The sequence below is a fragment of the Camelus ferus genome, chromosome 16, assembly GCF_009834535.1.
Source record: "Camelus ferus isolate YT-003-E chromosome 16, BCGSAC_Cfer_1.0, whole genome shotgun sequence".
Classification (NCBI taxonomy): Eukaryota; Metazoa; Chordata; class Mammalia; order Artiodactyla; family Camelidae; genus Camelus; species Camelus ferus.
Window position 1 is genome coordinate 13,710,605 of NC_045711.1, and position 16,555 is coordinate 13,727,159.

At 50.6% G+C, this 16,555-nt stretch overlaps 1 protein-coding gene across 12 annotated transcripts in view; it reads right to left on the reverse strand.

The window, feature by feature from the left end:
* The window catches only part of GAS7 (growth arrest specific 7), a 187,819-nt gene that overhangs the window by 42,927 nt on the left and 128,337 nt on the right, over positions 1–16,555 (reverse strand). For all 12 annotated transcript variants that reach the window (XM_032498797.1, XM_032498796.1, XM_032498800.1 and 9 more), the window contains exon 3: positions 5,984–6,064. In XM_032498797.1, coding sequence (XP_032354688.1) covers positions 5,984–6,064 — 81 coding nt within the window. The remainder of the gene's footprint in view (positions 1–5,983; positions 6,065–16,555) is intronic.

Sequence of the window (16,555 nt, forward strand, 5' to 3'; positions counted from 1 at the left end):
CCTGTGGGGATGGCCTCACCTCCCTTCTCTCTGGAACAAACAGGTGATTTCCTTCCTCAACCAGAAGAAACCTGGCAGCCCGAGGGCCCTTGTTTTTGAAATCCTTCTTCCCTCCCAACTATGACATCAAAGGCGGAAGAAAGGAAATCTCTCCCCAGGCGTTCGATGCACTGCACCAAGTCTGCGGGATGTTCACTGGATGTATTCCGTGGTGAACGTACAGGGCAGGGTCTTGTGGTCCAAATGCCCCCAGTATTCAGATTTGACGTTGTTTGTTTATAGCAAGCCTTTTAAAACACTCTGATGTGCTCTGTGAATCTCAAACGACGCAGCAGCGAGGTAGTCCTGCACTTACACGGACCGTTTGGGTGCAGGAAAGCTGGGGTGCTGCAGAACCCACTTTGGGAAATGCAGTGGAGGGCTGTCAGAAGGCAGGTTTTGAAGTCAGGCTACGAAAGCAAGCACCAGAGCCAGATCCGCAACTCAGCATCTCTGACTGCGCAGCAGGCAGCACCCTGCCTCACTGCCCCACCAGGCCCAGGAGGCCACGGAGGGCTGCCCTTCCAGCATCACATCCACCTCGCCGGCTGAGCGCTGCACCTGCCCGGGTCTGTTCAGGGGACTGGTTTTCACATTTATAGCCTTCTGGTCTGGAAATTCTTCTGGTTTTGAAATTTCTATCTGGCCACCCTGTCCCCACTGCCTCCCTGGTTGTCTGAGATGTAAACTGTATTCCCCCAAAGAGAACCCACAACACATGTGTCCGTGGGTGTGTGGGGTTGGAAAGCTGCAGCTATTCTCCAGGGTGTCAAAGGTTAAATAGGCCTTTGGGGCCTCAGCCAACAGGAAGCCGGCTTCTAAAGGAACATGAGGCCCCTGTGCCTTCCCAGGGGGGCCATGGTGAGGTCCAGTTGGGGCCACAGAAACTGCTCTAGGCCAGGAGGTTTTGCTAATTCTGCAGTGAGGAGGGGTCCCCGTTTGCTCCCAGCGTGGGAGGGGACAGCCGCCCAGGGCTTCCTGATCTGGAGGAGAAAGTGTGGTGTGGGTGGGGCCCTGGGTCTTGGAGCCCTTTTCCTGGGGGAAGCACAGCTGTCTGTCCGCACACACTCCAGGCCCGAAGGCAGGCCTTCCCGGATGGACAAGAGGACTGGCTCACTCCCCTGGGACCCGGCTCTCCTGGGGCTGCTGGTGGCAGGCTGTTTATCCAAGCATAATCCCTGAGCGGGGGTCAAGCTCCTGGCCAGGCAAAGCCAGCATCTGAACCCAGGGTTCCTGACATCCCCCGTCCCAGGGTAAGTCAGTAAGAGAGAGATTTCCTCCATCCTGAAAGGAAACAGATTCAAGCTCAACACACATCCAGGCCCAAAAGCTCAGAAAGGGATTCACTGCCCACACTGGCCCTGCCCAGTCAGATGGGGCGGCCACTAGCCACAGGCGGCTATGTCAACTTCAGTAAACTCTAACTGCAGCGCGGAATCCAGGATTGGATCCTAGAACAGAAGGACAATCTTGGAAAAGCTGGTGACATCGAATGAAATCTAGCTTAGTTAATAATACTGTACAACACCGATGTCTTAGTTTTGACAAATGTACCCCGGTGACGTAAGACGCTCCCGCGAGGGGAAATTGTGTAAAGGGTATATATAAGAACTCTCTGCACAGCTGTTGCCATTTTTCTGTAAACTTAAAATGACTCCCCAGTTTAAAAATCACTACAGTATGTTCAATGAAGTTGAATATTCAGCCCCTCACACATGCATGACACATCATGTCAGGTACCCGAGAGCCACATGTGGCCAGCGGTTGCCATACGGGACTATGCAGATACAGGACACTTCCGTTGGTGCAGAAGGTTCTAGGGGACAGCACTGGTCTACGTGGTCATCCATTCTACCCCGAAACTCCCTCATTTTTCACTCACATTTTTTCTTTCCATCTGCCTGTTACTGCTTCTCTCTCTCTGAATCACGACTTCATAGTAAACCAGCCTGAAGGAGATTTTTAACACAAGCAGTCGTTACTGACTAGAGCTTTGGGTGTGCTGTTTGGATTTCAACTTTACTTATGTGGACCTCGCCCAAAAAGCCTGGCATTAAGTGCCTCCTGTAAAGCTCCTGAATAAACACAGCCCCCACTGTGACATTAAAGGAAGCCACGGAGGGAAAGTCCGGGGCCCAGTGCTGACTCCAAGCACCCCGCCACATTCAAAGGGCAGGATCCGATGTGTGGGGGGCACTGGGTGTGTTTCCAGGTCTCCCTCCCCAGCGGACAACCTGGCTGGCTATGCTTCAGGCATCAGACAAACCTGTACTAGGAAGGGAGAACCAGCCCTGTGCAGGGGTGGTCCTTCCAACCCTCTCCAGAAGCTCGACTCAAAAGTAAAACTGAGCCCCGCAGCCGCCTCCAGCCCGAGGCCTCCTTAAAGGGGAGCTGCCTGAGCTTGGCTGGTTCATTTGTGGTTCCCGCCCTCCTTCTTCCTGACCTGTGTTTCCATGATCTTCACGAACGGCTACACGGGATGCTTGTGGTCAATAAACGCAGTTAAGTTTTCCTTCCGCACTCCCCCACCCACCTTGCAGGTAACGACCCCCGACCCCACCACGGCGAGCCAAGAGCTGCCTGGCTGCTTCACGGAGTCAGCTTCTTAGGAAGACGGACACCTCTGCTGCGTTTCACTTTTACCTGAGTCCCAACCGTCACGCTCAGAGTGAAATCCCCATGGCGCCTTCCGCCGGCTCAGGGAGCCCGTCAGGCCCCACCCCAGCCACGGTCTTCCTCCCGGCCCTCGGCTTACCAATGGGCAAAGTGAGGCCTGGTGAGAAGGGACGTGCCCCGAGGCCCCAGTCTAACGAGTTGCAATCTCAGAAATCCAAGGTGTCACCGATTGTCAGAGGTGCCCTTAGGTACTACTGAGCAAGAGAAAGGATGCTTGCAGCTAGACTAGGCTTCACCGTTGACTTCCAAGGTACCAAGCCTGGGGAACAGTACGTGGGTCTGAGGATCAGTGAGCTGGGGTCCTGCAGGCCTTGTTGCTGCTTCTCACTGCCATGGGCTGCGGTCCGTCGTCTGACCCCGAGCACTGCTGAGAGGATGCTGAGTCCCTCGAGAAAAGAGCTTCTAGCCCGGGCCCTGCTGACACACGGGACTGGATGACCCTTCGCGGTGGGGCCGTGCTGTCCTGAGCACCGTAGGGTGTCTAGTAGCATCCTTGGCCTCTACCCACTAGAGGCCTGTAGCATCTCCCCCGAGAGTGACAGCCAAAAATGTCCCCGGACATGGCCAAATGCCCCCTGGTAGGCAAAAATCACCCCTGAGTTGAGGACCACTGCACTCGAGCCAGAGAAGCTTAACACCAATGAACACAGGATGCAAACACACACGCGAGGACGGAAGCACCGAGTTACACGATGTCTTCGCTTCAGGCCTTCTCTGAGCAGATGTGCAGTCTCCAAAGGGGCAGAGAGGAGTCAGGATTTCCAACCATATTTGACCACAGAGCCCTTTCTGGCAGAGGACCTGGCAGATCTGGGATCCCACGGGAATCAGGTGCCTGGGGCGGGTGGGGCAGGGGAGGGACAGTCGGGGTCCACACACTGTCTAATGCCTTGGCCACCTCGGCAGGTCTCATCACTGGACCAGACCCTTTCCACGTCTCCCACCTTTCTTGGCCCCTCGGAGCCCCAGCACCCAGCACAGTGCTGGTGGACAAAGCTCTTGGGCTGGTCGTGAAGGCACGAATCTGTCATGCCGAGGCCTCTGGGCCAGGGGGCCTGAGCCAGCATCTCCCAACCCTTCTTTGGGGGATGGCCCCACAAACAGCAAAGAGGGGACAGGATGCTGCCGGGGACAGCACCAGGGCCAGCGGGCTTTGGAGAGGTGACCCCACCGACTCAATGGGAAAGTTCCCTGACGAGTCCCACGCTAGCAGGCTGCACAGCCTGGCAGTCCTCACCTGTCCTCTCTCACCCACACCTCCCCCCGTGGCCTGTGTCACAGCCTGGTCCTGCTCCCCAGACCACTGCAGCCGAAAAAGACAGCTGGATTTTCTTTCTAGTGTGCGGGTGGCCTGGAACCAGCCAGGATAGAGGGCCCCACCTCACATTATCCACACTAGGCATTTCTATTGTTTAAAAAAAAAAAAAGCAAAACACAAGAACAGCAACAAAAGACAAGGCAGTGTGCCTGGAAACGCCTACTGTCACATGACAGCCAGGAAGGCCGATGGCCCCACTTCTGGCCACTTGGTCTGAGGCTGCAGCACTCACTGCATCGTGAAATCAGGAGGAAGTGCCCCACGGCCTTGCCCCACACGGGGTTCCTTTCTTTAAAAAAAAAAAAAAAAAGGTGGGGTGGGGAGGGTAGAGCTCAGCAGTAGAGCGCGTGCCTAGCAGGTACAAGGTCCTGGGTTCAGTCCCCAGGACGCTCACTCACTCAATCACCTAATCCCCCTAGCCAATTACAGTTAAAAAGAAATATATATATATATGTGATTACACATACAGACAGACACACGATCACAAATATAAAAACACTTCAAGAGCCTAGAAGAACTTTCCATGGGAAACAGCCACACATCCCCTCTCCCAGGCCTCAGCTGATTCTCCAGATGTGTGTTCTGCCACCACTTCGGTTCTGAGTTCTCCTGCCGACAGTCTTCACATCCCTGAGTAATGCGCTTTGCTCACACTGTGATTTCTGAGTGTATCAGTGGTGGAGAACACCTAGTCTCTCCACGAGGACAGGTGGGGCCCTGGCCCGCTCCCACTGCACTTCCTTTCCCCCGGCCCAGGGTTTAAGAGTCCTCTTAGGACTTTCAGCTTTTCATTCGGTTACCTGGGATGCCTGAAGTAAATTATTTGTGTTCCAAGAAGGTTATGAGGCTCTCATCTCCCCTCCCCTGGAGTGAGGTGAGGGTGTGGCTGCTGCTTCTGCCCTCCCCTGACCCCCTACCACGTGCCTCCCCTACCGCCTGCCTCCCCTCCCCTGTCTAGCTGCAACCACGATGTCACAGCTACTGATGTTTACATTCCAGGCTGCAACCACCACCACGATCACCATCACCAGGCCTGGCCTCAGATTGATGCCTGAAGTCAAAAACCAACAAATGGGCTTCACACACCACATGATTATGGAGACATTTGTGAATTCACTCAACACTGAGGCCAGGCTCTGTCTGGGGACTGAGGAGTTTACGAAAGAAAAGGAGAAATGAAGTCTCCACCTCAGGGAGCTTACAGTCTGGAGTGGGTGAGTGACAGACAACAGGAGGAGTGCTCTAAGGGCAAGGAAACAGCAGGAGGCGGGGATCCAGAGTGATGGGCGTGGACGCTAAAGTAAGCCGGCCGGGGAGGCTTCTTGGAGGAGGTGACATTTAAAACAAAGCCTAAACCACAAGAAGTCAGAAGCTGTTCTCCCCACTGCTGCGTCTTGCAGTCTGTCTCCTGGGATCTCAGAACAAGGTACTTCCTAAGAGTAAATAATAAACCTCCCACCTATTATAGTAATGTCTACCTTGATGACCTCCACTTGATTACCTATGCAGACGGAGAACTCATATCCTTCACAAGGAATCTATTTCCTTTCCAAACAGTGTGAAAATTTCCCTGGAAACATCTGCCTCCTTTAGCTTCTACTCCTTGATGCCTTGGGGAACCATGTTTGTAGCAAGTCTGCCCCTGGTTCGGGTCTCCACACTGGCAGACAGGGGAGTGCTCTGATGCCTCACCTCACCTCACCATCCCCTCTCCCTGAGCACCTGAGAGGGAGTGAGAGGGACCAGAGCTGCTGCCGGCACTGCCAGGGAGACACCAGCCCACGGGGAAATAGACTATGGAGCCTCCGAGTCCTTTCTAAAGCCTTCCCCAGGTTTGGCCCACCATATCCCTAGCCAGGTTTCAGACCCAGGATCCAGAGTCTTGGCCTCTCCAATGAAGGTGTGTGTGCGGTCCCTCCCGGATGCCCCGACGTAGCGCATGGACAGTACCTGTTGGAGGCAGAGAGCTCCGGTGAGGGCCAGGGCTGGCTGGAATCCCAGGAGAACTGCTGGGACGCTCCCAGGTGGTCTCTGGTCAAAGAAAGAAAACAACCGCTTTGAGAATTTCACAGGGAAGAAGCTTGGAGTGTCACAGAGCAGCACTAGCTGGGAAAAACAGAGGCATCGCTGCCACCTTCCTCCTGAACCTCGGGAAACAGAAATCTGCCTTCTGCTCCCAAATCCATCTCCCTTCCTGCCTCCCGTGATGACAGAGCTTCTTTGCTGGGGACCCTGCTCCATGCAGCTGGGACCAGAGGAGGTAGCCTTCCAGCTACGCCCAAGGCTGCTAACTCACACACCTCCACTTTGGTCTCTCGTCCCAGAATCCCAACTGCTGACTGGGCATCACTCCCCAGACGCCCATTGTCACCTGAAACCCCCGAGTCCAGAGGAAAGGAGCCCTGGCGGGGGTTTGCACAGAGACACGGGTCCTCTGCCACACGAGTGATCCTCTTCCTGGTCTACAATTCTGCATCTTGTTTAAGTTACAGCTGCTGCATCTGACTGGACACTTCTCCCTCCTCCGTTGCCCAGAGAGGATTCTAGAGAACTGGATTTTTGCCTCGGTTCTGCCTCTCATCTGCTGTGCAGCCCTGGGCAAGCACGCTACCTCTCTGGTCCTCCGACTCTTCATCTAAAATAAAGGAGCTGGGCTGACTGGTCTTTTAGGCCCCATACTCTTGCCCTCCAGCTTTGATCAGTGGTCTTAAAACCTTAAGACTCATCATTTAGGTGTAAGGATCTTATGGCTCTAGGAGTCGGGTGGTAATACAGTCCCTTCAGGTGCTCCCGAGAGCACATCCCGCCTCGAACCTCCTGCACATAAGTGTGTCTCAGACTTGTCTGAGAACCTGACCTCAGAGCCCCACCCCCAAACATTCCATCCAGCTCCTTCCAGGGAATAAGCACTTTGTCAAAACCTCAAGGCACAGATCTTAACCTTGACATTGATCTCATCTCCTAAGGTCCACATCTGTGGTTGGCTCCCCTTTTCAAACAAAGCACCTCACTTGACGGACGCCCGGACAGATGGGCCGACAGGAGGATGGACATCGTGACGGCACGATGTGGATTCCCACCCGACGTACCTCCTCTCTCCAGGGATAAACAGACAGCACCAGTCTCCGAACAGCGGGAAAGGTCCTCAGAGAACTATCCACTGGGTACTGTGGCCTCCACCCCTTCGGTGGTTGATGCCACCAATCTTACTTCAAAAGAAGACCCAGCAGCTCCTTCCAAAATCTCGGAGCTGGCAGAAGTCTGCTGGGAGCTGGACTTCCAAGTCGGCAAATATGTCTGGAAGGCTATGGTCTGAGGCCATTGCTCTGGTTATAAGCGGAGTCTCTGGAACCAGAGGGAACCCACAGCTCTTCTCAAAATAAAAGGTGTTCATGCCTGAGATGAAACTGAATTCTATTCGGGCAAGAGATGTGCCTATGTATACAAAGCAGTGAACAATACAGTGACTCCTGGTGGCAAATGGAACAAAACCAGAGGAAGGGGAGGGGAGGTAACTCATGCCTTGGAAACAGTAGCATTTGGGTCAGACTGCAAAGCAATCTTCTAGCTCAGGCCACTGGGTCTGTGCAACACTGTACCCCTCAAGATGTGAACTTATTGAAAAGTAAATAAATAAAAGTGTAAATCTGCTCTCTTGCAAAGGATGGGAGGAGGGGAAAGGAAACCCAGCAGCCAATGTGAGGACTCTGCCATTTTATTTCCTGGCAATAGCAGGGGCTCCCGATTCACGCACAGACTCTTTCTTCCATCCACGCACTCATTCGTCCATCCCTGTGCGCTGCCAACTGCAAGACACCACCAGCCGTGGGGAGAAACAGACACTTAATATTTAGCAGAGAAGCTACTGGTCCCCACTCCTCCTTCCCGAGCCTCCAGAGCTCTAGTAAGCAATCGAGTCCTCAGGTAGCTAATGGAAACGTGCCCAGAGCAAAGGGCATGGTGCAGCTGCCCCTGAGAGGCCCATCTGCCTCTCGATGGGAATCCCAGTTACAGAGAAGAGAGGCCAGTGTGGCATCAAGTAGCACAGGGGGCTGCAGGAAGAGGCTCTGAAATCACAGGGAGATGCTGCCTGTGGTCACAACCCCACTTGGGATGCTGGGTCCCAGTGGACGGCCCCTTGGCCTGAACTCACTGGCCTGGCACACTCACAGGCCCCAAAGGCTGGAGTCCCTTCTCCCCATAAGCACTGTGCCTGCCCATCCGACCTCCACCAGGGGCTCCATCAGGGACAATGCAGACGCCTGAAGGATTCCACCCAGCCTATGTCTTGGTGTTAGCCAGCTCTGATCAGCCCCAAACACAAAGCTCCTGGGAGCGTGGGGCAGGAATGGGGCAGGCCAGGCCTGACAGATATCTGGAGAGAGGCCCCAGGGCTCTGGCTGAGGGACCTCGGCAGCAGCAGGAAAAAACTGTCCCAGATGACCGCACCATCCACAGGGAGGAAGCCATTTCCAGGTCTTTTCCCATAAAAGACTCCCTAATCTATTTACAGCACACCAGGCTCCTAGATGGAGCCAGAGCCAGAGCAAAACCAAAGTGGCAGCTTGGGGCCCAAGTTACCCTGGGCTGAGGCCCCCTTGCATTCTCTGGGCTGCCATCCTGGGGTTCTCGGTCATTCCAGGTGACCACCCAGACTCTTAACAGAGTCACTGCCATGCCCCAGAGGCTCTAGGGTGACAGCGAGGTCAGAGTGCAGGGAGTGAGACCTGTGCTCTGAAAGCCTCTGACCGTCCAACCCAATTCATGAGAAACACAGTTTTTTTCCCCCCAAGGCAACTCTAACTCAATTTGAAACTCTTCCACTGAAACCAGGGGAGACAGACACACACAAATGACCTGACCATGGATCAAACCACCTCAAGGGAGGTTGCTATGCTAGCCACCCATGCTAGAAGCCAGAAATTTCCAGTTCCCCATCAGTGGATTACAGCAGCTGCCCTATGTAGAATAAAACCCTTAAAGAGAAAGTATAGTTGAAAGGTGGAGTGATGTAAATCCGGCTTCAGAGCAGAGGTGCCCCTTCCTTAAAATAACGATAATTATTATAATTATTATTTTAAATAAACAGTAAGCAAGGCAGGAGTTAGTAGCTCTAAACAGTCACTTCTGGACTTCGTTTCCCCTTGCTAAGACTGCATCTTGCTTGCATTACATGTGTTAGCTTCCAGTGGGAAAGACCCAGGCCACTGGTCACGGTGATTTGCCCTGGGCCATCTGTAAGCCTGGGCTCCCTCCCTTTACCCTCTCCCCACTCTGCCCCACCCACCAGAGGACTCCTGTTCCTGATTGGTCAGTTTTCTTGGTTGGGTAGTGGCTCTCTGCTGCCCCCACTGGGGGCCTGAAATTAACACAACATTGTAAATCAACTATACTTCAATTAAGAAAAAAAAAGAAAGAAAAAAGGGTGTCTTATTGAGCCAACCAGGTGTGGGCAGCCGTCGGCCAGCTCAGAGAGATTATGACCCCTGCTGTATGGCTGAGAAAACTAGGTAGGTATTGAGAAGAAAATCTTATCAATTCAAAGCCTGGATGCTCAGGATTCAGGCCCTAAGCACAGCTACTTGGCAAACCCCAGTCTTGTTTCCCAAACTTGTTCGCTCACCAGGATGATTGGAGCTGCCTGCTAAAATGACAGATTTCCAGACCTTGTGCCCAAAGATTCTCATTTAGCAGAACTTGGGTGGAACCCAGAAGTCTGCATTTTAACAAACAGTCTCAGGGATGAACCAGAGGCCGGGAAAACTGGTACAGTCCATGGTGAAACATGACAGGAACCAGCCACAGACTGGGAGGTACCAGGATGAGACAGAAACCCCAGGGGAGGGGTCAGCATCAGGTGTGGTAGGAGGCAAGATGCATGGTAGCAATGTAGGTAACTCAGGGAACCCCCAAATGCCATTTCCACCTCAATTTTCTAAAAATAGCAGGTTCATAACATCTGTCCCCAGAGAGTCCCTGCTTTGACATGTGGCTTTGTTATCTTAGTTCCTGCGGGAGCCTTATGAATTAGAGTGAGAATTACAGTGATTACCACAAACCCTTTAGCATGACTGAGTCCTTGGAGTTTTTCCTAGAAAAGGAGAGGGAAGAAAGCACTACAGTGAAGGAAGCCAGGAGGGAAAAGGCACCAGGAGGGAAAAGGCACCAGGAGAAGGTTCTAGTGAGTGTGCAGCATGGCGGGGGAGGTGCTGCAGCAAAGTCTTATCTTAAGGCCCTGAGGGCAGAGTCCTGAGTCAGGACAAGAAGGGTGAGTTTTCTGCAATCCTGTTCCCAGGTGGTGCTTGGCGAGGACGGAGCTGACAGATCAGGGCCAGCAGGATATTCTCAGCCTGGCTGGGACACTCACGGTCCTGTGTGCGCCCCATCAACATCATTCAGACTTTCTGAGCACTAACTATGACCCGGCACCAGGCTTAGGGAAGAGATCTGAGAACCCACTGCATCGTCTCTGCCCTCAGGGAGCTGACAGCAGGGGCGTGTGGCTGACTCTTCTACCTCAGCTGTAACGTCTGCCTTCAGATCCCACCCCACCCTAGATGTGCTCTGAGGGCAGGGACTGCGTCAAATACATGTATCCCTGTCTCCCTGGCACCCAGTACAGCAGGCACTCATAGGGGTTTGATGAATCAATGAAGATTCAGTTCAAAGAGCTGTTAGAAGTCAGTCTAGTTACACGGCCAATGGCTGACTTTAAAAATGAGTGAGTGAGTGTGTGTGTGTGAAAAGACAGAGAAACAAATGATAGGAAGGCAAAGAAGGGCTGGAAGGGCAGATAGCACACCAATTCCCTTCACACAGTATGAATTACAGATCAAGCAAGACGCCCAGTCTAAAAAGAGCCAACACACACACAGGTGACTCACAGAAAAATAGTTACAAATGATCCATGAGGAAGAAAATGATGTTCCTTTTCACTCAGGATCGGAGAAGTGCAAATTAATAAGATAAGACACATTTTTTCACCCACTAGGTTGCTAGTCTTTGAAGATGAATAATCCCTCATTAGCAAGGATCTGGAAAAACAGGTTGGGAATCTCTCTCTTCAAAAGGCAACACGCATCATTAAAAAGTCCACAAACGATAAACGCTGGTGAGGGTGTAGAGAAAAGGGAGCCCTCCTACACTGCTGGTGGGAATGCAGTTTGGCACAGCCATTTTGGAAAACAGTGTGGAGAGTCCTTAAAAACTGAAAATAGACTTGATCCAGAAATCCCACTTCTGAGCATATATCCAGAGGAAACTCTAATTAAAAAAGATACATGCACCCCAATGTTCATAGCAGCACTACTTACAATAGCCAAGATATGGAAGCAACCTAAATGTCCATCAACAGATGACCAGATAAAGAAGGTGTAGTGTATGTGTGTGTGTGTGTGTGTGTGTGTGTGCATATATATATATGGAATATATATAAATGGAATACTACTCAGCCACAAAAAAGAATGAAATAATGCCATTTGCAGCAACACGGATGGAACTGGAGATCGTCATACTAAGTGAAGGAAGCCAGAAAGAGAAAGAAAAATAACATATGATATCACTTATATGTGGAATCCAAAAAAAAAAAAAAGACACAGATGAACTTATTTACAAAACAGGGTCAGACTCACAGACAGAAAAAGTTATGGATACCAGGGAGGAAAGGGAGTGGGGAGGGGTAAATTGGGAGTTCAGGATTTGTAGATACTAACTACTATATATAAAATAGATAAACAACAAGGTCCTCTCTGTAGAGCCCAGGGAACTATATTCAATACCTTATAATGGCCTATAATGAAAAAGAATAGGAAAAGGAATATAGGTATGTATAAATAAATCACTATGCTATACATCAGAAATTAACATAACATTGTAAATCGACTATATTGCAATTTTAAAAAAGTTAAAAAAAAAAAGGCAACGTGGAGATAGCTATCAAAATCCGAAATGCACATACCCTTTGACCTAAATAATCACGCTAGGTGTGCAATGATGTAAGTATAAAGATATGCTTTGGAGCACTTTTTGCTGAAGGGAAAACACTCCTGAGAGACAACACAAATGTCCGCCAATAGGGGACCAATGATGCTGCGTGGAAGGGATGGCGTTCTGTGCAGCTGCTCCAGCGAATGAGGTAGACCTGGGAGACGCCGACAGGCAAAGCAACTCCAAAACACCCTGCTAAGTGCCGGGTGTACCAAAGGTTCTCAGATGCTTTTATAAAAGCGCCTAAATTAAAGGGCCATGAATGGAAAGCTGCAGAAAGAACACACAAGAAACATCTGATGCTGATTAATCCCTAGAAATGAAACCAAAGTAAGAAGGCTCTTTTTTTTTTTTTTTTTAATAACAGTATAGCCCATGTGAATGTTTTCCCAAGTACATGAGAACTTCCCATGAAAGAGAAATAAACTGTGCAGTGCTGGTGCAGGAATAAAACGACAGATCTATAGAAAGGAAAAGAAAAAAAGAAAAAGAAAACCCAACAAGAAACAGACCTAAGCGGACCAGTTTAGCGCATGGTAGAGAGGTGCATTTCAGGCAGCGGTGAAAGGCTGACTCAGTCAGTAAATGCTGTTAGAACAACCGGCCAATGGTTTGAGTAACAAAGAAGGCAGATCCATTTCCTATGTTATTTTCTGAAATTAAATTCCATCTGGATTTAAAGCTTTAAGAGGGGTGAAAATTCCCAGCCTAAAAGAGTGGTCAAGATAATATTACTCTTTTGTTGTTGTTGCTAAAGGTCTTTAGAAGTGTGACCTCAAAAGGCAGAAATTGTAAAAGGGAAAAGACTGGCTGTCCATAAAAACAGAGTTTAGAAAAATCACAATCAGAACGATAAGACATTAAAAAAAATTAAAACTATGTGCCACTATGATCAAGACCCCTTTCTAAGAACTGTCTAAACCTCAGGGCTCCTCCTGGGCAGACCCACGTGTCAAGGGTGTGCCAAACTGGCCATTGCACTTGGACCAGCATCCCCTAGAATAGGACTTGGGGTGGATATCTCCTACCATCTGCAGCTGTTTTCTGCTAAACAGTTGCTAAAGAAAAAAGGCAAATCTGCAGAGAAAAATACGTATGAAGCAAACCCAGAGGAAGAAGGAGGCATAAGACATGAGGAAGTCCCAGAGACCCAGGATAAACAACGCAGCTGATTTTCGGTTCTTAAGTGGAGGCTTCTGGGAGATGCCCCATATCCTTCTAGTGAAAGTCTTTTTTTTTTCATGAGCTAGTCTAGGTAAGCTTCTGGTCCTGTAACAAAACAGCCCCTGCCCACAGACATTCTCCAAACTGCACTGCCCTGTGAATGGCCTATGCCAGCCCCAAGGCCATTAGATCCACATCTGGAATCTCCTTCTGTGACCATGCTGACTTGTGATTTCTTAACAAGCCCCCAAGTGGGATTTCCATACCCTCCTAAGGAAAAAAATCACACTGCTCAACTGTTGAGAAGCTCCTCTACCCACAAAGTGGTATGTTCTACTCTTACATCATCTTGTTTTGTTTTCTGAGAAAACTCAGCATTTATGAACTTCAATCGTTCTGCATCACTAATCCAGATTTAGAAGACTTTTTCCAGTAAAAGGTGTGACTTTGTATTTATAAATAATGCTCGAAATCACTCGGAGTGTTGCTTTTCACAAGCTGGAGGAAACTGTCAGAAAGAGCTAAGGTTATTTTGGGAAACAGAACTCAGCAATAATCTCTCTGAGGTGCAGCCACAGAGGCACTTCCCAGCCCGCTGGATTCCCAAGGAAGGCCGGCCATCCCCTGCCCAAGTCACAAAGGGCCCACAGCCCCTGCAGGTGCACAGAAGTCCTTCTTGTGAATCAGCGCCACGATGAACTGGTGTAGACATTCTGGGCAAAATGAGTTCTTCTCAAACGTCAAGAAAAGGTATTCAGGATAGACAAGACCACGCCAGATGGGGAAAAAACAGGTAGCATTTTAGAGTTGAATGAAATAAGATGCCTCGGGAAAACTGCAGGAGCAGGTTAAAAAAAAAATTCTGCTCTGCAAAGAAGCCCCAGAACACTTGATCCACTTAGGGGAATTCAAGAGCGCGGGGAACAGAGGCGGCCTCCAAGGTGGGGCTCCTCCAGCTTTACAGCGTCACAGCATCACCTGGAGGGCTGGTCAAACCACAGAACACAGCGCCCATCACGGTGTCTGATTCAGGAGGTCTCAGGTGGAGCCTGAGAAACTGTATTTCTAACAGATTCCCAGGAGCTGCTGATGCTGCCGGCCTGGGGACCCCACTTTGAGAACCACAGACCTAGAGGAAGAACGGGGAAGGGCAGAGTTCCCTACAACTTTGGGAGGTGGGGCCATCAAAAAAATTTTTTTGAAAGGTACAACAATCAAACCAACCCACGAATTACTACTCCTGACTTGAAAGAAAGTGTCCACTGCTCACCCCTTCCCTCCAAACAGGCGGTGCTGCCCAAAACCGCGGCAAATAATCAAGTTGTCTGGAGACATCCAGAGAAAGCCACGTGAAGCCCACAGGGCAGGTGCTCTGAGAGTGAAGAAGAAATCCACCGGGACCACAAACACTCAGGATGTCACAGAAGCCCCCGAGAGTCCCCCTCCATCTCTAAAGTCCACTCGCTGAGAAAGCTGTGCATCCGCACAGCCGTAATAGGAATTCACTCTTCACGCGCAAGAGCTGAGCCCGCTGGGCGGGGATGTGGTGTCCAAAAGCACCGTGTGCTCCCTGCCCCTTCTGTCCTGCTTCCCAAGGCTGTGCCCCTGCTCTGTCTTCTCCATACCTTTCCCGGCAGTGTCTCCCCCATCAGCACATATAGTTTTTATATACCAGCAGCAGAAAGCAAGTGAAGTCTTCATGTGAGGTAGGGGCAGAGAGAGAAAGAAGAAAGGGAGGAGGGGGAGGTGGGGGAGGGGGGGGAGGGGGAGGGGGTCTCCTTGACTCCCAGCCCAGCACACCCCTCCTTCTGTGGCAGACATCACGTGGCCTGGCATCCTCGGACACCCCTCACACCATATGAAAAAGGCCCCTTCTGGCTCCCCTTTGTGCATCTCAGCCCTGGAAGAGCCCCCTGAACACAAGACCCCCTCTTCAGAGGGACAGAGGAGGGTGGATGTTGTGCTGGGGAAGGGGAAGAAAGATCTCTGGCGCTCAGCCCCGGTCTGCTCCTCTGTTTCAGAGAAATTATTTTTACCCTACTTAATACAAGTAATGCAGGGCCAGGGAGAAAACACTGGAAAACACAGGAAAGTCAAAAGAGAAAATAAAATTCCTCCTTAGTCCCACTGCTCAGAAAGAACCATGGTGAACAAGCATCTCCCTCCACATCTAAATGCCATGGTACCTCATGAGAGTGGAGGCCACTCCGGGCAGCAGGGTCAGGGACAGAGGGAGGCGGTGGCAGGGAGCTGGGTCCTGTCTGCATGGCCACGGGTCTACCCCTAGAAAATACAGAGCTTGGAAGGGGCTTTCAAAAGCATCTCCTTTAGAGATGGGGGCGCTCGAGACCAGGATGCAAGTAGGAACTGGTACGCCAGGCAAGGGCAGAGCTGGAGCCATGACCTCCAGCCAAGTCCTCTCTGGTGTATTCAAGAGAAGCATCATAAGTATCTGGAAATTGATTGCTTTATTAGGGTCTCTTTTCTGTGGCTTGTACTAAAGGTTTCCTGCAAGCACTTCTCTGGGAATTATCAGAATTCTGGTACCCAAGGCAGCTCTTTTAAACCAGAGCCTACACCCCATATGCACTGTTAGGTTGGAAACACAACAGAAAAGCAGGCTACCCTTCCTGCTGCTGGTGCTACCTGACCCTTAGGCCAGGTGTCTGAGACACGGATGGCAGACTGCTCCATCCCACGGCCTTGCGGAGGACAAAACATCACCTGTGTGGCTTAGCAATGCCCAGAGGTGATGAGTGGCATGATATATGTGGGAAGGGTACTGGTTTCCTGCGCTGCCCGAACAAAATACCACCAACCTGGCAGCTTCAACATCAGAAATGCACTGTCTCACGGTTCCAGAGGCTGGAAGTCGGAGATCCAGGTGTCAGCAGGGTGGGTTCCTTCTGAGGGCGGTGAGGGAGAATCTGTTCTAGGTCCCTCTCCTGGCTTCTGGTGGTCTCGGTCATTCCTTAGCTCATAAATGGGCTCTCCCGTAGTCTTCACATAGTCTTCCCTCTGTGGGTGTCTGTCTCTATGTTCAAAATTCTCCTTTTGGCGAGGATCCAGCATATTGGATTAGCATCTTAACCTGATCATCTGCAAATACTCTATATCCAAGGTCACCTTCATGGGTCTTGGGGGTTAGGACTTAAACTTCTTTTTTTTTTTTTTTTAACATTTTTTATTGATTTATAATCATTTTACAATGTCGTGTCAAATTCCAGCGTAGAGCACAATTTTTCAGTTATACATGAACATATATATATATTCATTGTCACATTTTTTTCTCTGTGAGCTACCATAAGATCTTGTGTATATTTCCCTGTGTTATACAGTATAATCTTGTTTATCTATTAAACTTCTTTTTTG